The sequence below is a fragment of the Ambystoma mexicanum genome, chromosome 4p (genome assembly GCF_040938575.1).
Source record: "Ambystoma mexicanum isolate Mex_15411 chromosome 4p, UKY_AmexF1_1, whole genome shotgun sequence".
Classification (NCBI taxonomy): domain Eukaryota; kingdom Metazoa; phylum Chordata; class Amphibia; order Caudata; family Ambystomatidae; genus Ambystoma; species Ambystoma mexicanum.
In genome coordinates, this window is record NC_090927.1 from 772,053,668 (window position 1) to 772,076,759 (window position 23,092).

General features: G+C 46.8%; 1 protein-coding gene across 5 annotated transcripts in view; it reads left to right on the top strand.

Moving 5' to 3' along the window:
* The window catches only part of DOP1A (DOP1 leucine zipper like protein A), a 2,904,166-nt gene that overhangs the window by 1,774,944 nt on the left and 1,106,130 nt on the right, over positions 1-23,092 (top strand). For all 5 annotated transcript variants that reach the window (XM_069606322.1, XM_069606321.1, XM_069606320.1 and 2 more), the window contains one exon: positions 16,225-16,359. In XM_069606322.1, coding sequence (XP_069462423.1) covers positions 16,225-16,359 — 135 coding nt within the window. The remainder of the gene's footprint in view (positions 1-16,224; positions 16,360-23,092) is intronic.

Below are 23,092 nucleotides of genomic sequence, written 5' to 3' on the forward strand. Positions count from 1 at the left end.
TAATGTGGGCCTTTGTTCTGGGGCCGGCTCAAGCCTGCCGGCTCCCATGATTGGTCAAGTTGCTCCTCGGGCCAATCAACGCTGAATTAGGGCGGGCTTCTGAGCTCACTCTGGCGGCACTGATGAGCCCATAATGGCAGCAGCCGTATTTTGCTGAAACAAACCACAGTGAAATTAAACGCTTAACTCGTGAAATGGGAGTAGCATCCCTCGTTTTAACCCAATGACTCAGGCAGACAATGTTGAAATGGTCAGGCAGCAAACTGTTATGTTCCGGCCATGGAAGGTTTGGCATAGATGGTCCCTTTCCCGACTTAGGTGATCGGTCTATGACTAGAACCGTTACGTATGGTCTAGTCTTCTTCCAAGATGGCCGCCTCCAGGCAGCGTTTCTATAACAACGCACTGAAACCTACATTCAGTGCGTTGTATCGCTTCCACTTCCTGTTTTGGCTTTGGTGCTCTTGTTCGAGTTGCCAGCTGTTCGCTCTTGGTCCTGGTCCTGCTTGCGGGAGTTTTCTCCGGCTTCCGCCCCTCCTCGCTCCGCCCGGCATCTTTCCTTGCCTTCTTCCCTCGCTCCCACTCTCTCTCATCCGGCTTCAGTTGAGTGCTCTCCTTCTGCTCGCCTCCGGCTCCCAGTTTCATCTCTGTTCGGGCCGCAGGATTCCTTTCCTTTCCTGTGCCTCTGCACTCACTAAAGCCTCTCTAGGCATTCATCCTTATACCTCGCTCTGTTCTGTCTTCCTCTTCTTTCTGCCTTTCCCTATACCTTCCACGGAGCTTCCCCCTGAAATTTGGATATTTCTACGGTCTACGGTATCTCAACCGCCGGTCCGATCAAGCTCCACGTTCTGCCTGTGTGCTTCAGGGTTTTTTAGTGCCGCAGAAGCTTTTTCCCTGGATACTCGGACGGGCTTACTGGGGGTCCCTCTTGGCGGGGAGTTCCCCAGTTGCCAAGGTGGCCTCCAGTGGAGCCCGTCCCTACCTCCACGATAAGAAGGTAAAGGGCCAAGGAAAGAATTCCCAGACGGCTACTACTAGAGGAAGTAGAGGGACCTCACGAACATTGGACACATCTTCAGGAACCTCAGGTGAGGAGGGGTCACGGGAGAGAGACCTAGCCGTTAGAAATCTTGACAGTATACAACGCCAGAAAACATCTATGGCTACCCTGGAACAATATCAAGAGTTGGTGGCTGCCATCCAGGGACTCACAGTGCAAATGCAAAACATGCAGGCAGAGAACAACTCTTTGAGACTTCAAGTGGCCTCCCGCAATGAGGATAGAGGTGACCTCCCCCCGATGCCTCTGTCGTTTGGCAAGTATGATGGAAATCCCAGGTCATGGAAGGAATTTATGGATGCCTGTAAGGTGTACTTCATGTTTAGACCAAAGACCTTCGAGACAGATAAGGCGAAGGTGGGTTTCTTAATCTCAAGCTTGGTGGGGAATGCGTTGGCATGGGCCACTCCACTAGTGACTAATAATGACCCGGTCTTACAGAATTTTGATCAGTTTTCCCAACAGTTTCAAGCAAGATTCGATCGCCCTGAGGTGGTTTTTGCTTCATATGAGGCTATGTTGGATGTCAGCCAGGGTGGTGCTGACGTCCAAACTTATGTTTCCAGATTTCAGAAGTTGGCTACCGAGTCTGGATGGCCTGATTCGGCACAACAAACCATCTTTAGGAGGGGTTTACACGAAGAACTCAAAGATGAACTAGCACGGGTTTCACGACCTGGTTCGTTCCAGGAACTGGTTACCTTAACCCTACAGATCGAATATCGGCTGAATGAGAGACGTATTGAGAAGAGACGGCAACGGGGTTACTCTCCCTTGAATGACACTCCTCCAGCAACCAAGGTAGTACCTAAGCCGGAGTCTGTATTTGAAGAACCTATGCAGATTGGTTCAGCCAGGGGCCCGCTGACACCTGAAGAAAGGCGAAGAAGACGTGAATTGGGTCTATGTATGTACTGTGGGTCATCTAAGCATTTACTCCGGAATTGTCCCGATGTGCCTCCCCGGAAGAAGGGAAACGCTACCCCCCGAGTCTGTGTAGGGGCGACGTCGGGGGAAACCATCGAAAGCCCTGCGATCACACCCAAGCCTCAGGTGTAGCCGAGGATTCTCGCTTGATGGTTTCCCAGGTCCAATTACAGTTGTCTACCGAGAAGTCGGTGGAGGTTTTGGCTATGTTGGATAGCGGCGCAGCAGGGAACTTTGTGGATAGAGTCTGGGCTACGGATCAAGGAGTTATCTGCCAGACTAAACACAGAGCCATTCCAGTCGAAGGAGTTGATGGTACGCCTCTCGTTTCTGGACCCATAGTTTCAGAGACCGAACCTATATGGGTACAGATGGGAGATCACCAAGAAAGGATCAGTTTTGACGTGATAAGAGCGGCTCATTTCCCCATTATACTGGGGATCCCTTGGCTCAGAAAGCATAATCCCTGCATTGATTGGTCCCTTAACACTCTAAGATTTGACTCTGAGTTTTGTCATGATAACTGCCTCAGTAAGCCGGTACAATTGAGACAGGAGGGGCAAGGAAACACTCTACAGACTAAGGTGGTCTCGAGCATTCCGCTGATATACCAATGCTATTCCGAAGTATTTGAAGACAAGGTTCCACGCTTCCTGCCACCACACAGACCAGAAGACTGCTCCATCGAGTTACAGGAGGGTCCAGTGGTGCCCTTCGGAAGAATGTTCCCTTTATCTCTTCCAGAAAGGAAGGCCCTTAAGGAATATCTGGAGGAGAATCTGGAGAATGGACTGATCCGGGAGTCACGATCTCCTGGTGGGGCCTCCCTGTTCTTTATACACAAGCGTGGAACTACAGAACTAAGACCCTGCATTGACTATAGAGGTCTCAATAGGATCACCTGTAGGGATAGATATCCAATGCCACTGATAAGAGATATCCTGGAGGCGGTGCAGGGGTCACGTCTATTCACCAAGTTGGATCTAAGGGGGGCCTATCATCTCCTTCGGATTAAGGAAGGAGACGAATGGAAGACTGCTTTTAGGACTCCCCTAGGCCATTTTGAATACAGGGTGATGCCTTTTGGTCTGGTCAATGCCCCCGCAATATTCCAAAGATTTATGGATCGTATATTCTCAGATTTACTATATCGATCAGTAGTTGTTTATCTTGACGACATCCTTATATTTTCTGTACATCTGAACGAACACATCCAGGTGGTAAAGGAAGTTCTGAGACGTCTCCAAGAGAATCAGCTCTTGGTGAAGCTCGAAAAATGTCAATTTCATGTTGACTCTATCCCTTATTTAGGTTTCATCCTATCCAATAAGGGTGTCAGGATGGACCCAGGGAAGATTGAAGCCATATTACGATGGCCAGAACCCAGGTGTATCAAGGAGGTTCAAAGGTTTTTAGGGCTGGCGAATTTTTATCGTCTATTCATCCCTCACTTCTCTAAGATTGTTCTACGACTCACAGCACTATTGAAACAATGGGTTAGGTTTCAGATGGACTCCGACGCAATACAATCTTTTCAGCATCTCAAGAGTTTGTTTACTTCTGCTCCCATTCTGGTCCAACCTGACCAGACACGTCCCTTTGTTTTGGAGACCGATGCTTCTGAGAACGCTATTGGAGCGGCCCTGCTCCAGAACTCTGAGGACGGAGCGGAACATCCGGTAGCTTATTTTTCCAAAACATTGAGCCCTAGTGCAAGAAATTACTCGGTATTGGAGAAGGAACTCCTGGCAATGAAGAAGGCTTGTGAGGAATGGAGGCACCTCTTACAAGGATCCCTTGAGCCCTTTGTCATAAGAACTGACCATCGTAATTTACGGGTGCTGCAACAGATGGAGTGCACCAATGCTAGACATGCTAGGTGGGCATATTATTTTTCTCAATTCGACTTCCACCTTACGTATCTACCAGGCTCTCAAAACATCTTGGCAGACGCCTTGTCTAGAAGCTGGGAAGTTTCTTCTGAGACACAGTCCAGAAATGAGCTGCTACTTGCCAACAAGAAATTTATTTCAGTGGTTTCTAGTTTTCTGCAAGCAGTGCAAGAGGAAATTCAGCGCAGCAACCGTATAGACCCTAATCTCCTTCTCAAAGATGGACTATTATATCACGACTCAGCTTTATTCATCCCAACACATAATCTGAGGACGCAGGTGCTGAGGTGGTGCCATGAGTCTCCCCTGGCAGGACATAAGGGCCTGAGGAATACGACGGAATTGGTGAAGAGGCTTTTTTGGTGGCCAACCATGTCTCAAGATGTCAAACAATACGTGTTCTCTTGTCCTGTATGTGCTGTTAACAAACCCCAAATTTGTAGACCTTTGGGTCTGTTGCAACAACCGGAGGTACCCTCTTAGCCCTGGGAACACGTGTCTACTGACTTTATTGTGGATTTGCCACCCTCGGAAGGTCACAGAACCGTTATGGTCACAGTGGATTCCTTTAGTAAGATGGCCCACTTTATCGCACTTGCGGGACTCCCAACAGCTCCAGAAATGGCAACAGTATTTCTTCGTGAAATAGTTCGACTGCATGGGTTACCCAAAACTGTACTTTCAGACCGAGGGTCGCAGTTTACATCACGATTCTGGGCTTCCTTGTGTAAACAATTAGGAATACAGAGAGCACTATCATCGGGATTCCATCCACAAAGCAATGGCCAGACTGAGAGGCTGAATGCCACCCTCGAGCAATACCTCAGAAGTTTCTGTAACAGGGAGCAGGACAACTGGACATCCTTGTTACCCTTGGCAGAATTTTCGTATAATAACACATATCATTCTGCCATAAAGATGAGTCCGTTTTTGTGCACCTATGGATTCCACCCTTCCCATGTACCAGGCCTTCGGAAGAACTGTTCAGACTCTCCCACCGTGGACAGTTTATTGGAAGCAATTCGATCCACCCAAAGGATGGCCCTGAAGGCATTGGAGGACAGCCGCAAGAATACCAAGGAGCGGGAAGATCGGAATAGACGAAGCAACCCGGAATGGACACCCGGCACTCTGGTTTGGCTTTCGACCAAATACCTACCTCGATGGTTACACCTTGGCAAATTCGCTCCCAAGTACCTGGGTCCCTACTCGATAATCAAACGAGTTAACCCATTGGCATACCGTCTTCGACTCCCCCAGAAGATGAAGAGAATTCACCCTGTGTTTCATACTTCACTATTAAAGCCTTATATACCGGATCCCTACCAGAGACCCAGAATCCAACCAAGGATACCTCCTGTCTCGGAGCCGGAGGAATATGAAGTGTCTCATGTTGTGGACTCTAGATATTACCGGGGGTCCCTACAATATCTGATTCATTGGAAGGGATACTCAGTGGCGGAACGTACCTGGGAACCCTGTCATCATGTCCATGCACCTCGTCTGTTGCGATTGTTCCACAGTAAACATCCTGGCAAGGCGGGGGGGACCCCGAGGAGAAGAAGTCATACTGTTATGTTCCGGCCATGGAAGGTTTGGCATAGATGGTCCCTTTCCCGACTTAGGTGATCGGTCTATGACTAGAACCGTTACGTACGGTCTAGTCTTCTTCCAAGATGGCCGCCTCCAGGCAGCGTTTCTATAACAACGCACTGAAACCTACGTTCAGTGCGTTGTATCGCTTCCACTTCCTGTTTTGGCTTTGGTGCTCTTGTTCGAGTTGCCAGCTGTTCGCTCTTGGTCCTGGTCCTGCTTGCGGGAGTTTTCTCCGGCTTCCGCCCCTCCTCGCTCCGCCCGGCATCTTTCCTTGCCTTCTTCCCTCGCTCCCACTCTCTCTCATCCGGCTTCGGTTGAGTGCTCTCCTTCTGCTCGCCTCAGGCTCCCAGTTTCATCTCTGTTCGGGCCGCAGGATTCCTTTCCTTTCCTGTGCCTCTGCACTCACTAAAGCCTCTCTAGGCGTTCATCCTTATACCTCGCTCTGTTCTGTCTTCCTCTTCTTTCTGCCTTTCCCTATACCTTCCACGGAGCTTCCCCCTGAAATGTGGATATTTCTACGGTCTACGGTATCTCAACCGCCGGTCCGATCAAGCTCCACGTTCTGCCTGTGTGCTTCAGGGTTTTTTGGTGCCGCAGAAGCTTTTTCCCTGGATACTCGGACGGGCTTACTGGGGGTCCCTCTTGGCGGGGAGTTCCCCAGTTGCCAAGGTGGCCTCCAGTGGAGCCCGTCCCTACCTCCACGATAAGAAGGTAAAGGGCCAAGGAAAGAAGACCCAGACGGCTACTACTAGAGGAAGTAGAGGGACCTCACGAACATTGGACACATCTTCAGGAACCTCAGGTGAGGAGGGGTCACGGGAGAGAGACCTAGCCGTTAGCAATCTTGACACAAACGCCTGCCGATTCTAGTTGCAGGCACGAACAGAAGAACAAATGAGGCTAATCTTGTGCTAATCTTATCTGTTGATCCATCACCCTAAATTCAATCTTATCCATTGATCCTTCACCCTAGGTTCAAGTGCCCCCTCGGCAGGAGATCATAAAACCTGCCCCTCAAGCTGACATCATCAGAGGCTTACGCCCCTTTTCACAAGGCCAGTACACGTCTCATGCCAACGTCTCCCATCCACAAACCAACGAAGGCCAATCCTGCTTAGCTTCACAGGCAACAGGCTGTAAAGCCAAATGCAATCAATGTTTCATCTCAGCACCCTGAATGTCACTAATCATTTGCCTGCCACCCGTGAAGCTAAACTGAATCAGCCTTGGTTGGTTTGGGGATGGGATAGCGTGCCAGGTAAATGCCGAGTGTAGGGATTACTGCACATGGATTGTGTTTATACATTTTTATTTAATTTGATCACAGCTTCATAACCCCACTAGCTAACTGGTTAGAGTCTGGGTTTACCCAGGGGCAGGGTGCAGGTTTCAGTACATGCCTTGACTCATCTGTGGGGAAGTTCACTCAAAACCTTTACGATTTAAAAATGTTGGCCAGCAGTTGAATATGTTAGGATCTCAAGAATCCAAGTATCCGTTAACCACACATAGGCAACTTAAACATCAAGTGGATAACAGAAAAGGCATTTGTTTTATTGGACTGGAATTAGTTTCTTGCTGTGTCAGACAAGGAGACAGTCAACTCAAGCTGCGACAGCAGGAAGCAACATATATTTGCCAATTCTGCTGTGTCAAACTTGGGCTCAACACCGAACATGAACTCAACATGTTTTTATGATTATTCGGTCTTAATAGTATCCAGCAAGGATATCTTGTTTCCCATAATCCACAGGTTTGGCAGATTTACAATCCTGTAGTTGGCAGGATGCACACCATTTACAATTTCTAATGATTTTTTATTCAAAATGTTAATCATTTATTTTTTGTGCAATATCATGCATTTCATGTCCTTTATATGTGGTCTATAATTTGGGGTATTTTTGAATCTCCAATTGCTATCTTTCAGGGGGCTCAAATTATTTCTCTGAATGTTATAATCGTTTGCACATATGCAGTTTGAATGCACCAATCCATGGTATAGTATAAGACTGTAGCAGCAAGATTAACATATCACTATGGCGACCATTGCTACAATTGTTTAGTTCCCAACCAGGGGTCAAGTCCTAAAAATTAAAGTGGGGGGACTCATCAACAAACTGAATGGGATGCGACGTCGCCAGAAATAAGCATATCAAGACGAAATATGCACATTTCATTAAATTGGCTTTGCATAAAGACCCAAATTGCACAGGACGAATGGCATTTGACTTTCATCAAATCAACATACACAAAAACAAAAACGCTAGAAGGTGTGCATGTTTTAAACTCCAAGAACCAATACACATGTTTTCCCTGGATCTTGCAGTACCGAAATTGACATTTCACATTTAGGTGTTTGTTATTTTTCATCAGGTTATATAGTGCAGTGATGAAGTGTCTGGCCGGCAAACGCGACGTCTGAGTTTTGATCCCCAAAGTCGGCTTTAATTCATAAATTCAAAGGGGACATTCAATGTTTTTCCTTTTAGCTGGGGGTGACTGAGTCCACCCTCTGAAAAAAATGGATGGACTCCGTCCCCCTGTGTGTACCCTCGACTTGAGCCCTGTTCCCAACACAATGTCTCATGCATGTTTCGGACTTAGCATAATTTTCTAGAATACCTCAAGATAATTCAATTCTATTGACAACATTGGGTTGTCTTTATTAGGTGACATTGAGCATTGTGTCGGATTATGTAGATTATGCTTGGTTTCGTTTATATAGGAGAATCTCAATGAGCTGGATTGGATTAACCATTGCTCGTAGAAATCAACATAATTAGGTCACGTTTATGTGTTGGTCGTCGCACCCAATCACCCAATTTTCAATCACCCAATTTTATTTTTTACATTGGGATGTTTTGTTTCCGTGTAATTGAGCATGTTATTCCACAAAGCTATCACTTATGTTTTTTTTTCACTCTGTCTATCAGAATCCTAATACTCTGATCGGACCAGTCACTGCCCCATAGCTGTCAACGCAATGATGTCGCACACATGTGTGTATTGTCACACGCCGACCTAAACATCAAAAAGAAAATGGTGTTGAGTCACCGAGCAGGACGCAATTCTTTGGCTGAAAAGCAGAGTTGGACATAATTAAGTCTCCTCCAGGTAAACTATGGGAATTCCGCCATCCCCCATACCCCCTATTTTATAATTCTAGACCCTCAATTCAGATCATTGATTTTCCCATTGAACCTTCTTTCTACCATAGCAGGCTTACCAACCCGGACGACTCGTTTTCACTGAAAAGTCGAGTTGAACATAATTAAGTCCACTCCAGGTAAAATGTTTTTTCACGTTCAATCTCAACTTCCAAAATCCCCCCCACACACCAACTATCTTTTCCATTATGCACCCTCAATAATTGACTTTGACATCGAAACGTCTCTTTATCACAGAAAGGTATGGAGTGGAAGAATAAAACAGCATTCTTGCTGTTTGAATCAATATCACTATAAGTTTCTGCACGCTAAGCCACATTTTTAAGACATTTCTGTTAGGTATGTTCCGTTCACCAATGCACATACCTTCACCATTGCTAGCACCCCCCAAATCTTGACCCACCACAGGGCCCTCCACAGTTTTCCACCCTTGAGCCAGTGTCATTCTGGCCGCAGTCGGTAAATGTGTGATAAGGTTCGCTTGGCCTCTCTTGCAGCTTATGTATTTTCTGCGATCGCACCCAGCAGGATCACACGCAAAGAATCCGGGAGTTGTACACCCACTATGTCTTTAATGTGCTCCAGTATCGCTTTCCAAAATAACCAGGCTTTTGGACAGGACCACCACATGTGTTTCAGATCTCCTACTTCCCTGCATTTTCTCCAACATAGAGGCGAGAACTGTGTGTTCCTTTTGTGTATCCGTTGTGGGGTTAGGTTCCAGCTGTAGCAGATTTTATAGGCCGATTCCATAACAGTCGTACATTTCGATGCCTTATGGGCCCTCTTCCAGATCTGTCCCCAATCCTCCTCTGTAATCATGGTTCCTTGGTGCCTTTCCCACCTATCCATGAATGGTAATCTGTTTTCCGGCAATATCCTGTCTAGAAGTCGATGGAGCCGTGAGACCCCCTTTGCTGCCATTCCCTCCCACATTGTGAATTCTATGCCCACTGGTGCCCTCGTACCCACCTCTTTCACTACCTTCTGTGAGATCCAATACCTTGGGCCTAATCACGAGTTGGGTGGTATTCTGGCTGTATTCCCACTGGGATACCGCCCGCTCTAATAGCGCAACCGCCAACCGGTCTGGCGCAATTAGCGTCTGATCACGGGTTTGGCGGAACAGTAGTTCCCCATTCCTCATTGAGCCCATTCGGGAATTCCCCAATTCGGGAATTCCCCATTGGACCCAATGGGGAATTTTCAGAAGGATTACCGTCGGCGGTATTGCCACACGGTAATAGAGCCAAAAATCGGCAAATTCTGAGCGGAATTCCCACCAGCTCAGAGCTGGGGGGTAAATGCTGCAAAACCTGTGCTTTGGCAGACCCTTAAATGCTGCAGTAATAGTGTTACCGCCGCATTTAAGGGTGACCACCAAACTCATGATGACTCTGCTTACCTGGATGTAATGGAACCTTTCTCTCTCCCCCACATGGAATTTGTCTCTCCACTTTGGCAGTGGCCACAGGCCGGGCTATGGCAGTCAATATCCCCCCAGCTAGTGGTCGAATGGGTGCCCTGCCTACCCTTAAACCACCCACTCAGCACCCAAAAGCCCCACGCACCCACCCTTGCACCACACTCTCTCCCCCACCCGCAACACTCTCAACACACACCCACCTCCCCCAGCCGACATCGCCCACCGTGCCCACCCCACCCACCCTCGCTCTAAACCCACCTTTGCCATGACCATCACCATGCTCTGCCCCCACCCTCACTCCCACTTCCTGCCCCCACCCTGCTCTGCCCACACCCTCACTCGGCTTGTCTAAATAAAGCTATCACAAAAAGAAAATATAGAGCCTTTTAATCATGCATTTGTTTAGTTGGACTTCATGGCCTGATCACAAGTTGGTCAGTAGTGTAGCGCAATTACCGCCAGGCACTAATAGGATTACCGCTGGGTTGTGCAGCAGAATTGGAGCCGCAATGTGCCCCGACTCCGGCAGTAATGCTATTAGCGCCCAGTGCTTATAGCGCCAGAATAAGGTCCACTGCCAAGTAAGCGTCATTAATAGTGATACTGCCGACGAATGCAACGGGAAGCATTGCAGCGGCCATTTTGAAAAACACAATCAAATATCTCCACTTCCTGCAGCCATCCAGCAATGCAAACCATCACCAATGTCTCAGGAGAGGCTAAGAGGCAAGGTGGCCGAACATCGCCTCAGAAAGCCCCAATTTAGTGAGGGTGAGCTTGTGGTCATCACTGATAAGGCAGTGGCCTACTGTTGTATGGAGCCTGGCAAAGAAAAAGCAGTGCGCAGTGGCGGACAGCAATTTGTCCCACACACAGTCGTGTTCCCAGCCTGCCAATCACTGTGCACCACAGAACTGCCCTGCTGGCTGTGCATCAGTGCCCCATAGAGCCATGACAGCACCATGGAACAAGCCAGCCCCGCCCCCCCCAACCCCACCACGCCTCTGCCACCTTGGGAGGGGATGCTGGGCCATGAAGGACCCCAAGCATGCATGTCCAACCACATCTGCCCCAGCATGGATGCCCTGCCCTACCCAAACAGGTCAATGATCAACAGGCCATGGGCCACACACCCATTGCCTCATGCTACTCCATGACAGTGGTCCCACATGTATCCTTTTCACACAATAATAACACAGTCCTATCGATTGTGAAGAGTTTGTCAAAGAAAAGCCAATATGCCTAATTGCGCTTTCTGAATAGTCTCTTAGTGCACTGATGTTGTGCTAAAAGACACATGCTCCACCACTTAGGGCTTGGCATGTGTTGGCTGCCCCCCAAATGAAGATACACATTAATTTTATTGGGTTTTCTCTGGGTAGGCAGGTGCAAAGATGAGTAAGTTAAAATTGTGAAGAAATTTCTTCAACAAGGGTCTCTCTTGAGGTAGGACACCTCAGATTGAGAGGGGGTCCCTGAATGCTTTTAACAGGGTAGCCTCAAATTGAACGAACAAAGACTGTGCGGTACGTATTCAGCACTAGGTTAGAGTCGTTCTCTTAGCCGACCGGTTTCTGTGGTGCAAATAAGTGGGCCACATTCATCAGGGCTTATGCAGGACATCTGCGTGTGTGCCTGCTGTGAATCTCATAAAGCAGCACTGTCTGCATATCTTAACGTCCTCTCCCTGTAGGAATGACAGGAGGGGAGGGGAAAAGAGAGAGGTAGAGCAGCGGTAAATATCACATGCTGTCACTTCGAACTTATTAGAAGACAATGCACTTGTGTTTCAGGAGGGGTAAAAAAAGGATTTACCCGCTCCGTGTGATCTGGTGGCTTAATCAAGAACGGTGAGACGGCCCGATACAAGGTAATAAGTTCGAAGTGACAGCATGTGATATTTACCGCTGCTCTCCCTCTCTCTTCACAGCAGGCACACACTCAGATGTCCTGCATAAGCCACATGCTGCAGGAGGTCATCCAGCAACTTGGAAAGAATTGCACAGAATGCAGGCTGTGCCATGCCGTGCAACATGACCACAGAGTGCTGGAACGTGCCAGTACCTAAGGAATTGTAATACTGACACTACCTTGAGCAGTGGGGGCACAGCTGTTCCAATGTTTATCCTGCTCCCTATGTTCTCATGTATTGTACTGAGCAGCTCAGTAATGGTCTCCCTGTTGAGGCGGTACAGGGTCACCAACTGGGTGCCAGTGAGGGTCCTGGGTGATGGCCTGTCCCTCTGGCTGGGGACATGCCTTGCTTGCGTGTGCTCTTCTCCTCCCAACCCCTGTCAAGGGTTTTGACCCATGTTGAATCAATAGACTGGGTAGATGTGGGGATGAGCTGTCGCCGCCCATTATTCTATCCCAGAACAAACTAAATCAATAGACTGGGTGGATGTGGGGATGAGCTATCGCTGCCCACATTCACGCCAGAATAGGAGAACCGCGCAGTTTGTGCGCACACCAAAATGGTTGCCTAACCTTCCACCCACCAGTGCGAGCGTGATGGGCCAGGGGTGCCATGAGTGGAATGTGTGCCAAAGGAAAAACAGCAGTGCCTGTTAGCTTAAAAAGCCCTGTGAAATCACCTTGGTTTCTCTGAATGCAAGCTCAAAATGCCTATTTTCAAACATTGCAGGATATTCAAAAATCTCACTGAACACCAGCAGACATTTGGCAGAATGAAGTTTTGTGTACATACAAAATCTGGAAAGAAAAAGAGCCCAAAACCATGTTCATAACAAAACTGGCTGAGCTGTGGAGGTCGGTCTGCAGCTTAAGTTAAACTGAACTCAAGACCACTAAAATCGAAATGTTTAAATTAAATGAGGGACCTACTTTTGAGTGTCACATAGTTTGTAACTGTTGAAATGTCATAGTTTTGAACTTAGAATCAGCATTCTAGCTGCATGTGTAAAAATTGTCAGTTTGATTTGAATGTAGAAAACTGGGAACAAAAAGTGACATTTAGCTGAAACCTGGCTTAATGAAACTGGATTCTGCCTGACAACTACCCCCGACAGTCTTGAAACTGGATCAACAGCTGTGTTCCCAGGCCTGGCTGCATTCTGCTGCCCCACAAAAAGGAGGTCACATGGCCCTGTTGATTGAAAGGGGAGTGGCAGCTGGGGACTGCAGGAAATTGAACAATGGGCCTTCTTTGGCTCAGGCAAATGTTATATTGGGGGGGCCGTAAAGTGGCTTCCTCTTGGGGGAAACTGGGAGGGGCAGTGCCTCTGCTAGCAGCTGAGCTTGGGCGAAGTGGATAAACCAGTTATTCCACCCTGTGATGTGGGAAGCCACACCCCTTTTTGACAGAGCATAATTTTAAAAAGATAGATAACGCATAGTGCGGACTGGTCAAAATTATATAATTAATATCATTGTTCTTGTGATTTTTCTGTGCACATTTTAAGAGGCGTTGGGACCCTGTGGTGTATTCTGGGGGGTTGCTAGCGGAAAATAGGGTCTTACTCCAAATGTCTGCATGTTAAAAATCTGACACTTTATCATCTGAAACCCATATCCCTGGTGCACATTTGTGTAAAATCTGGAAATGTTTAGAGGTCGTTATCTGGATGAAAAGGGGAGAATTCTCTCATCAGTGGACACAACATCGTACAAAGACAGGGATCGGATGGTTTGGTGCTACAGAAAATATGTAAACTGGACCTATAATATGAGAAAAATGGTACATAGATAAATATGTATTTGGATCAGAAATAGATTTGTGTGCAATTTGACAAGGGGAGGTTCCTCTGACCATAAAACCTACAGCATCACTCTGACACTCCATTTCTTTCCCCCAATCAAAGGAGAGAGGAGGAACTGGCCAATGACAAGTAGAGAGGGGCAGGCTCAGTTATGCCACGCACACACCCACTTCCAAAACACATAAAAAGAGACTGCTGGGACAGGTAGAGACATTCAATTCCATTTTCTGCGGGACGCTCTGCCGGGAGACTCCAGACTTCACATCCATCAATCTCCAAAGACCAGAACTTTACTACAGAACTTAAAGCAAGGGCCTAAACCCACAAACTGAGAACTCTTCTCAGCAGGCCTCAGCATCCTTAAAATCATCTGCAAACTATTCCACAGCCGGGCGAGCTGTCTGAATTGTTTTGCCAAGAACAATTGCCAGAGACCAGACCCGAGATCCAGAGAACCACAGGCCGCTGTATCCAGAGAGCTGACCCAGACCGCTGTGAGCAGAACCAGAGATCCAGACCGCTGTGAGCAGAACCAGTGCCTGATTGACCCGCCGAGCAGAGAGAACCGAAGTCCAGTCCAGTTGACCAGATCCATGACGAGGCCCCTTCATTTCAAAATTAGGAGTGAGTATCCGCCAGAACTGTGCAGAACCCAATCTCTTAGTTAAAATAATCTAATCCAAACTATTTTAACCTAATTAGAACAGCCTCCTAGAAATCGTGTCATCTGTCATTTTTAAAGCTGCACAACTGTCACCTGTCAATTCTGCAGCTGCAAGCTGCAAGCTGTCACCTGTCATTTTGAGTTTTACTTTAAATCCGAAAATCTACCTTTATTAAATCATCCGTATTTCCGGAACCGTTTGTGCTAGGAACGAGATTCATCTGAAAGCTTAGAATCTAGGCTTTCCAACGAACCTAGAACCGACTTCCTACTCCCTATACTTTTTCCGTATTCGCGAGACACGCACTCGCGAAATTTACCGCGATTTGCGATTTGGCCTGATTTCTTCATCTGTAGAAATCAGCAGCTTTTTGCTTCTCTTTGCTAAAATTTGTTTGCAATCTGCTAATCATTCATAGAGTATTGTTAAAGTGAGCCTGAACTAATATAAAGTAGCCATCACCTACCCTGAACCTCTAGAGGGAATTTAAAGCAATTTTAGCACCTTTTCACTTCCTTCCAAACCACCTTAAAGTAATTCGCCTGTGTTTAAAACTCATCCCTGTTTTCCCTAAGCTTGCTGGGAGAACTGGAACTGTGTATTGCATTATAAAGTGTGATTTGTTGGGATTCTTGAAGACTGTGTGCTCTCCTTCCATTTCTTGTATTGCATAGGGGGGGGGAGTGAATTGTCAAAAGAAAAAGTGATCATATTACCTTTTGCTAAAATCATAACAAGTTATTTCTGTACTGCATTTTATTCCACCTTGCGTTTCCTTGAACCATATAAAGCATTCTTTCCCACCTTATTCTTCTGTTCCTATTTATAAGTTACCTCTTGCTGACTACTGCTCATATTCACAAGTGTAATATCCATTATCAATTTATTTATAGAAGTGTGATATATATATATATATATATATATATATATATATATATATATATATATATATTGTTTAAATTTTCAAATAAACCTTTTAATTTGCAAAACAAACCTACTTCTTGGCTCAGTGGGGTCAGGGGGATTCTAAGAGGGGGGTGTTATACAAGGGTTGTCATCCAGAGTACTGAACTGGATATAAAAATACATCAATAAGGGTTTTCCTCGGCATCCCAGACTAGGCATTGACTTAGCTGTAGTGTTGATTGAATATCGCTTACACCCCCCACTGTGCTCTGGCCTGCTCCTCCTCCCTCTCTGCTTCCAGACGCAGCATGAGCAACTGCCTGCCCCAGCATGCAGTGGCTAATAGCATCATGGTGTGGGAATCAGTGTTTGGGGTAGGGGTATGCCTTATGTAGCCATTTGGAGTGCATTGGTTGCACCTGTGCCTTGATTTCTGCCTCCTGTGTCCATTTACCTCCAGCTGGATGCTTGAGGTAACTGTGCTGTGTTTTCAGTGGTATTTGCGCCGGTTTTCGGCGCTAATGCCGCTGAGGATGGACTTGTGATATGGCTGTGTTTGCGCCTCTTGTGGGCGGCTGTAACAGCGCCGGCTGTAATAGTGCCTCCTGCTTTTACAGTCGGCGGTATTTGCGCTGGCTCATGATGCGGCAAAGCGGTATAGGCGGCGCTCGTTACCGCCGCTTTTAAGGGTTACCGCTGGACTTGTGATGAGGCCCATAGACTTTTATTTAATGTGTTCTGGATATTACTAAATAAGTCTTAATAATAATAAATATGAGTGTTGATATAGTATTGCAATCTCTCAATAAAATAATTGTAAGAATAATAAAGAATATTAACCAAACTGAAACTTATCTTTACAGGTCATTACAACAGCTAGTGAAGAACAGCTTTTGCTGGTCGAGTTAGTCCGCTCTATCAGTGTGATGAGAACAGAGACTGTGATACAGACAGTAAAAGAAGTTTTAAAACAGCCACCAGCCATAGCTAAGCACAAGGTGTGTATAAATTATTAATTGGATACCTGGTAACTATGTGCATGTCAATTTAGAGTAATTCAGTTTTGTTTGCGTCAAAGAAAAATCTGTTTCAAACATCCTAAACGGTGTTTAAAAAGTGACAGACATCTTGACATATATATCTGCATAAACATTTTAAGAGGATGGTATTTTTTGTAACTTGACCTGTCTAGTTTTAAATGGGTATAGATTGGTTTCAAGTTTGCAGTACAATCGCATGGTGTGATCTTCCCATTGGCACAGTAGCTCAAAACATGTAGCAAATCTTCTTCGAGTGTAAAGTTGCAATAAATCGCCCAGCGGGCCAGTGGGGTGCCCTTTTGGGCTGGACCAAGCCCTGATTTACATATTATCTTTCCTATTTCTGTAATGGCTTGGCAGGCTGAGCTTTGCCAGAGGTTAAGAGCAATTCTAAGCCTCCCACCCATCACCTCCTTTGTTTGTTTTAGTGGAGTGTGCTTGACTGAGAAATGTCATGTTTATTTATTTAATTGTTCATTTATAACACGCTTAATACCAACAAGTGGTTTCTAAGAGCGGGATCAGGATTCAAACTTGTGTTGTACTGAGTTGTCTTGCTTCCAAGACAAACGCATTGCCGCATAGCTATCCTTCCTCCCCGTAAACTATCCCTACGTGATTGGCTGCTGTTATATCCCCACTTTAAAAGTGACATAGGAGAGAAATAAGCCCACTCTAAACAGCAATCAAAAAGAGCTTTTAGTTATGAGCAGAGCTCAAAAGGTAGAGAGGAGAACTGTTAGCCAAAGCAAAGTATATTTAAAAGCAACCAGACAATAAACAATCTTTTATATGGGATACTTTTATTCGCCCAACATCTTCATTGCATCATTCTTCCAAGACTGGTGTCAGTTTTCTTTTAAACCCAAACTGCAATGAAAAAATGAAAACAATCTATTTTAAAGTTGTAAAGGACACCTGTACTTAGAAAATATTAGTTTTAATGATGCTCTGGAGTCTATTTCTAATTGGGGATTGGAAGCGAGCGGGGGAGAAAAGAAAGAAGAACAGGTGGAGGAAGGAAGAGAATATCAGAGGGTGGAAGGAGGACAACAGCAGTTGGAGGAAGGTGGAGAGGCACTGAACTGAGGTTGGAAGAAGGGAGGACCACAGGTGGAGAAAGGAAAGGCAAAGAACCCTAGGTGGGGGCCAAAGAAAATCAGACAGGAGCAACTGGGGACCGGTAAGAGGAGGAGAAGGCTAGTGAGGGCAGAACTAGTCAGGAAATGAGGACTTCAGAGCACACATTGCCCAAAGGTGAAAAGCACAAGGGGAGGGGAAAAGGGCAAAACTATGATTTTAAGGGGCGAACCCCACAGCAGAAGGCAGAGTAAGCATGTGGTAGGACGACAAAGGAGGGCTAGGCTGAGCAAAGCAGGTCAAGAGGTCGAACTGACCAGGGCAGGGAGGTCATAAGACATTTGAAGGCCCCTTATTATTTTTCCCCTGTGGCAACCAGGGCCCAAAAGGCAGGCATGGCTTTCCTTTCCATCAGACATCCACCTACAGCCGCTGTTGCACCATGTGGCCAAGTTTCTGAAACAGCAACAACTACAGGGACTGCTGATTAGCACCTCTGAAACTACATGACGATCGGGAGGACCCTTTTGGGAAGCAAGCCACCTGAATGGTGGTTAGTTACCCCAGGATCCTTATGAACTGTTGACAACGACCCTATTTGTTCAGACTGATAAGCCCTTGAGGGCATACTTTGATGAACTTTGAGTTAATGAAGCTACAGAATAGCTATCATTTTCATTTGTGTTGAGAATAAAAACCGTTTAAGCTCACGTCTGTGTCTGGTCTCTTTGTGGATCTCACATGGCCGCATTAGACCAGCGTACCAAGTCAAGGGCACCTGGAAATTAGGACATTACTGGAATCAACATGTATCAACCTACTACTGGAAATGTCTTCAAAATAAAGATTACAGATCCTTTTTAGAGGGTCATGCCTGGTGCCCTTGACACCCATGTTTACTCTTCTGCCTTTGCTGTAGCAGTAATGACTGCACTTTCTGCAGACTGCATTACACTTACTGCTTTTGCCCTTGCCTTAGATCCTTGCTTGCTAGCAGAAACCAGTTTAATCCAGGAAACTGAATACAGCTACCCTTACATAACCTTTTCACCATGAGTGCTTCAAGAAAGTCAAGGACAGTAGTCAAACGGAAGAAAGGGGGTAAAAAAACACAAATATTCATTGTGATGACCAAGGGAACGATAGAAGAAGAGGGAATCAGCCCAACCATAAACAGACCTAGAAAGCACAGAGACCTACAGTGAGTATTTGTTAGGTTATGTTATGATTATTTGGAAAGCGCACGTACGCCCGGAGCCACTGAAGCTAGAACAGGTAAGTCTTAAGAAAGTATTTAGAGAATAACTCTGTTAAAGACATCCCAGGTGAGGGACAAAGGAGAGTGCAAGTAAGGATCGAGGGAGCCATATACAGTGGAGAACTTGAAAGTCCTTAGAAAACAGCAGAAACTGGAAAATGCTAAATTAAGAGGGACATACATCAACTAGGCAAACTATCAAAGGCAACCAGTGCTAAGCTGAGAAACTCTGAAAGGAAAGAATACTATACTAACTCAGTCCTCACCATTTTATGGCAAAAAAGCAAATTAGTATGAGCTAAGAGGAAGACAACATATATATTTCTTTTCACAATTTTTTATTGAAATGTTTTTCATACGACAAAATAAATTGTGGTACAGACAGTGACACCGCAATTAACATCCCCATCATTTTCGCCCCCTCCTGCCACCCCCTCCCTCCGACCACTCTAAAACTACCAAGCCCAACCGATTGTTGGGGACAAGTAAAACCAAAATATTGAGACCAGGTATTAGATAATGACTGACGTGATGAGTTTGATTAACAATGCAAATGCAAGTAAAGGGTTCTGTGACTCTGGGAACCAATCGTGTCTTACTGGGGCAGACTACTAAGGTCTAAGGGCACCACACTCTTCATTCAAAAGGACCATGTTCCAGTTCAACAAAGAGTAGTCTATTTTGTCATTTTCTTGTATGTAAAGCTAGCCCACAGCTTAGTGAGCCACTCTTTCTTGGACAGAGCAGTAGATTGTTTCCATTTCTGGGTCAGGGCTAATCTCCCCGCCCTTAGCATAGCCTCAATTACCTTCGGGAAACTGCTTGATTCAGAGTCGGGGGAAGGGATGCCAAGGAGAAGTTCGAGGGGGTGTAAGTCTGGGGAGATGCCCACAATATCTTTGATCCTACCCAAAAGCTCAGTCTAATAGATCTGGATGGACGGACACTCCCACCACAAGTGAGGGCAGAGAGGGGATACACCGGTAAACATTTTTGATAGCCTGACAGGGGGGAGATGCCAAGCGTGAAAAATCTTAAAGTTGTGCTCCATAGCACCCGAGAAGAGTACCCTATAGATTGCACCCCGAGTTGTCTCATCCAGTACCATCCCCAATTTTTCCTCCCAGAAGTGTTTGAAGCTTTGCCTACCCTCTAGCTTGGCTGTGATCAAAACTCTATAAATCCTTGACAGTGACCCCTTCCTCGTGGTGGATTCTGCAATTATTTTCTCAAAGGGTTTGAGGGGGCGAGCAAGTTCAGCACACCATTTGGGATTGGTCAGAATCTCTTTGACACAGAGGTATTCAAAGATTGAAAATGATCTCTTCCCCCATGACTTCAGCTAACTTCTCATAATCAATGATGGCGTTCTGGTGAAACAGTTTGGCGACCCTCTCCAGACCCATATCCGACCACGACTGTGTCTTACGTAGTCCCTTTTTACCCAGGCCGAAGGGGGGGCCCCACAAGGAGGACAAGGTCCCCAGGATCAAAGGGTCACGTTCGCTTTGTCTCGCTTCCATGAAGCCCAAAGCACCGATAATGTCTGGTGACTTTTGACATGGCAGGGGAGATCTTTGATGGGGGTCCACAGGAGGTCCCCTACTTTTCTAGGGTGTGTATGGGTATCCTCTTTGTATGTCCAATAGGTGCCCATCTCGTCTCTCATGTCTTCCAACAGTACCCTGAGCTGGGGTGCCTTATGGTATTGCCTAAAGTCCGGGAGACCAAAACCCCCAAAGGATCTTGGGAGAGTCAAGGTTGCATTCTTAACCCTCTGCCTCTTCCCATTCCAAATAAATCGTTAGACGAGGCCGTGCAAGGCCGAGAAAAAAGTGTCTGGGATAATGATAGGGAGGGCCGAAAAGAGGTAGATGAGACGGGCGAGAATGTTCATTTTGATTGAAACCATGCGACCGAACCATGAAAGAGTCAGAGGGGCTCAGTGTAGAAGGTTTGCTTTTATCTTGCCGAGGATCGGGGAGAAGTTCAACTCAAAGAGGGCTCCCAGGTCCCTAGGGAGGAGGATTACCAGGTCTGAGGAAGCCTTACGTTCGATACTCATTCCCCCTACTGTGTTCCTCCCCATGATTTCCTGGTCCCTTTCCCCCATGGGCATTATACATGACTTGGAGAGGTTTATCTTCAGTCCAGAGCAGCTACTAAAAGTGCATATGAGGTTAAGGAGACTTGGGAGTGAATCGTGTAAGTTGGTCATGTAGGCAAGGATGTCATCGGCGAAAAGTGAGTTTGAAATCATGATCTCCACAGCAAACTTCCATGATCCTCTGATCTAGTCTGATGGCGATGGCTAGGGGCTCCATCACCAGGGCATACAAGAGGGGAGAGATGGGCCAACCCTGTTAAGTCCCTCTTGAGAGGAGGACGGGGGAAGAAACAGAGCTGTTTAGCCACGAAACTAGCAGAGGGGCCATTATACAGTGTTGCAATCCACCCACAGAATGTATTGCCCAGGCCCATCCTTTGCAGGACCGTGCCCATATAAGGCCACTCGACACGGTCGAAGGCCTTTTCTGTATCTAGCAAAAGTAGATAGGCCTCCAAGCCCTTACTTGGGGATTCATGCATCAGGGCTAGAGTCTTTCTTATATTATCCGCACCTTGTCTGCCTGGAATGAATCCGACCTGGTCCCCGTGGACCAGGGAAGTGAGGTGTCGGGCCAATCTAAGATTTCACGTCTGTGTTAAGAAGGGAAATGGGTCGGTAGGATTAGCACTGTGCTGGGTCTTTTCTCTCTTTAGGTATAACCACGATAAGGGCCGATAACATGGATTGGGGCAGGGTTCCCGTTTCCAGGGCTGCGTTAAATAATTCAGCCAAGAACGGAGCAAGGTTGGAGCGGAAGGATTTATAGAAGAGAACAGTGAAGCCATCGTCTCCCGGCGTGGTGCCCCTTTCATAGTGCTGATGGTGTCTATTACCTCCTAGGGAGTAATGGACAGCTCAAGGGGGCCAGCCTTCTCGGGGGGAATGCGGGGATTGGGAGGGAATCCAGAAACTGGTCAACATCGGCCCCATCCCCTGTATATTCCGACTTGTAGAGTCGCTCATAATACTGGCGGAACTGTTCCGCTATGAGGGAGTTGTCTAGACATTTGTCTCCCTCCAGGGAGCGCAGTGTGTCTACTCTCCTATTGTTCCTGAGTTCCCTCAACCTCCAGGCGAGGATCTTGTCTGCCTTCTCCCCCTTTTCCATATATCTTAATATTTTTTTTTTGCACTTTCTTTATTGATTTTCAAAGTAAAACAGCACACAACGCAACAACTCTCCCTTCCCACCCCGCCCCTCTTCCCACCCCGGCCCTCCAAACAGTAATCGTCTCGCAGTACCACACGCTTCGACCCCTAGCATACCAATAACAACAGGAGGTGCCAACACAGACAGTTGACCATTAGTCCACTATTTCACTTGATTCTGAATATCCAGGGGTTGTGAACTCCACCTCTAACAGTTCACGAATGTCCATCCAGTCTCGTTTCCAAGTGGGGGACCCAGAACCCATTTCAGTCAGGTAAATTCGGAAAGGAGGCCAGTAATCAAATGGGCGGCTAGTAGTCGGCATGGTTATAGCATGTCTGGTCTCCCTCAGTTCACACATTTTCATGCACTCCAGCCAAGCATTAAAAGTCAGAGGGCTTCTCTTACCCCATTTTCTGGCCACCAAATGCCTGGCCACCCCCACCGCCATTCCCAGCAGTTTCCGTTCGGTGCGGGATCCCCCCTCGACCAAGGCCAACAACCACACCGCAGGCGTATATGCCCGCGGCGAAGGAAGCATTTTACTCACTGCCTCTTCCACCTTACTCCAAAACAACCTAATACGCGGGCAATCCCACACTACATGAAAGAAATCGGCAAGTTCCCCACCGCATCTCCTACACACTGGGGAGCTGTCCATATAAATTCTACTCAACCTCAATGGGGAATAGTAGACACGGTGCAAAAAATTTAAAATGGGTCAATCGGAATCGCGCGTTCAGGGAGATTTTTCGGGTCTGGGTACATATGAGCTTCCACTGTGCATCACTCAAATCATAGCCCAATGAGGCTGCCCATGCACTCTTACAGGGCGTCTGCTTCGCAACCATTGCACTTCGGATGCCTTTATAAATACAGGACACTAATTTGCTAGATGTCAGAGGTTTGACAATGAGTTGCTGTACCAGATTGGGAACTGGGGCCTGAGGGAACTCGGGCCACTTAGCTTTTAACACCCCCCTAATTCTATAGTACAGGAACAGGGTCACTGCATTATGCTCACCTCTATCCCGCAACTCTTCCCATTGTATAAACTGCCCATCCAGTACCATGTCCCCCAGCGTTTGCACCC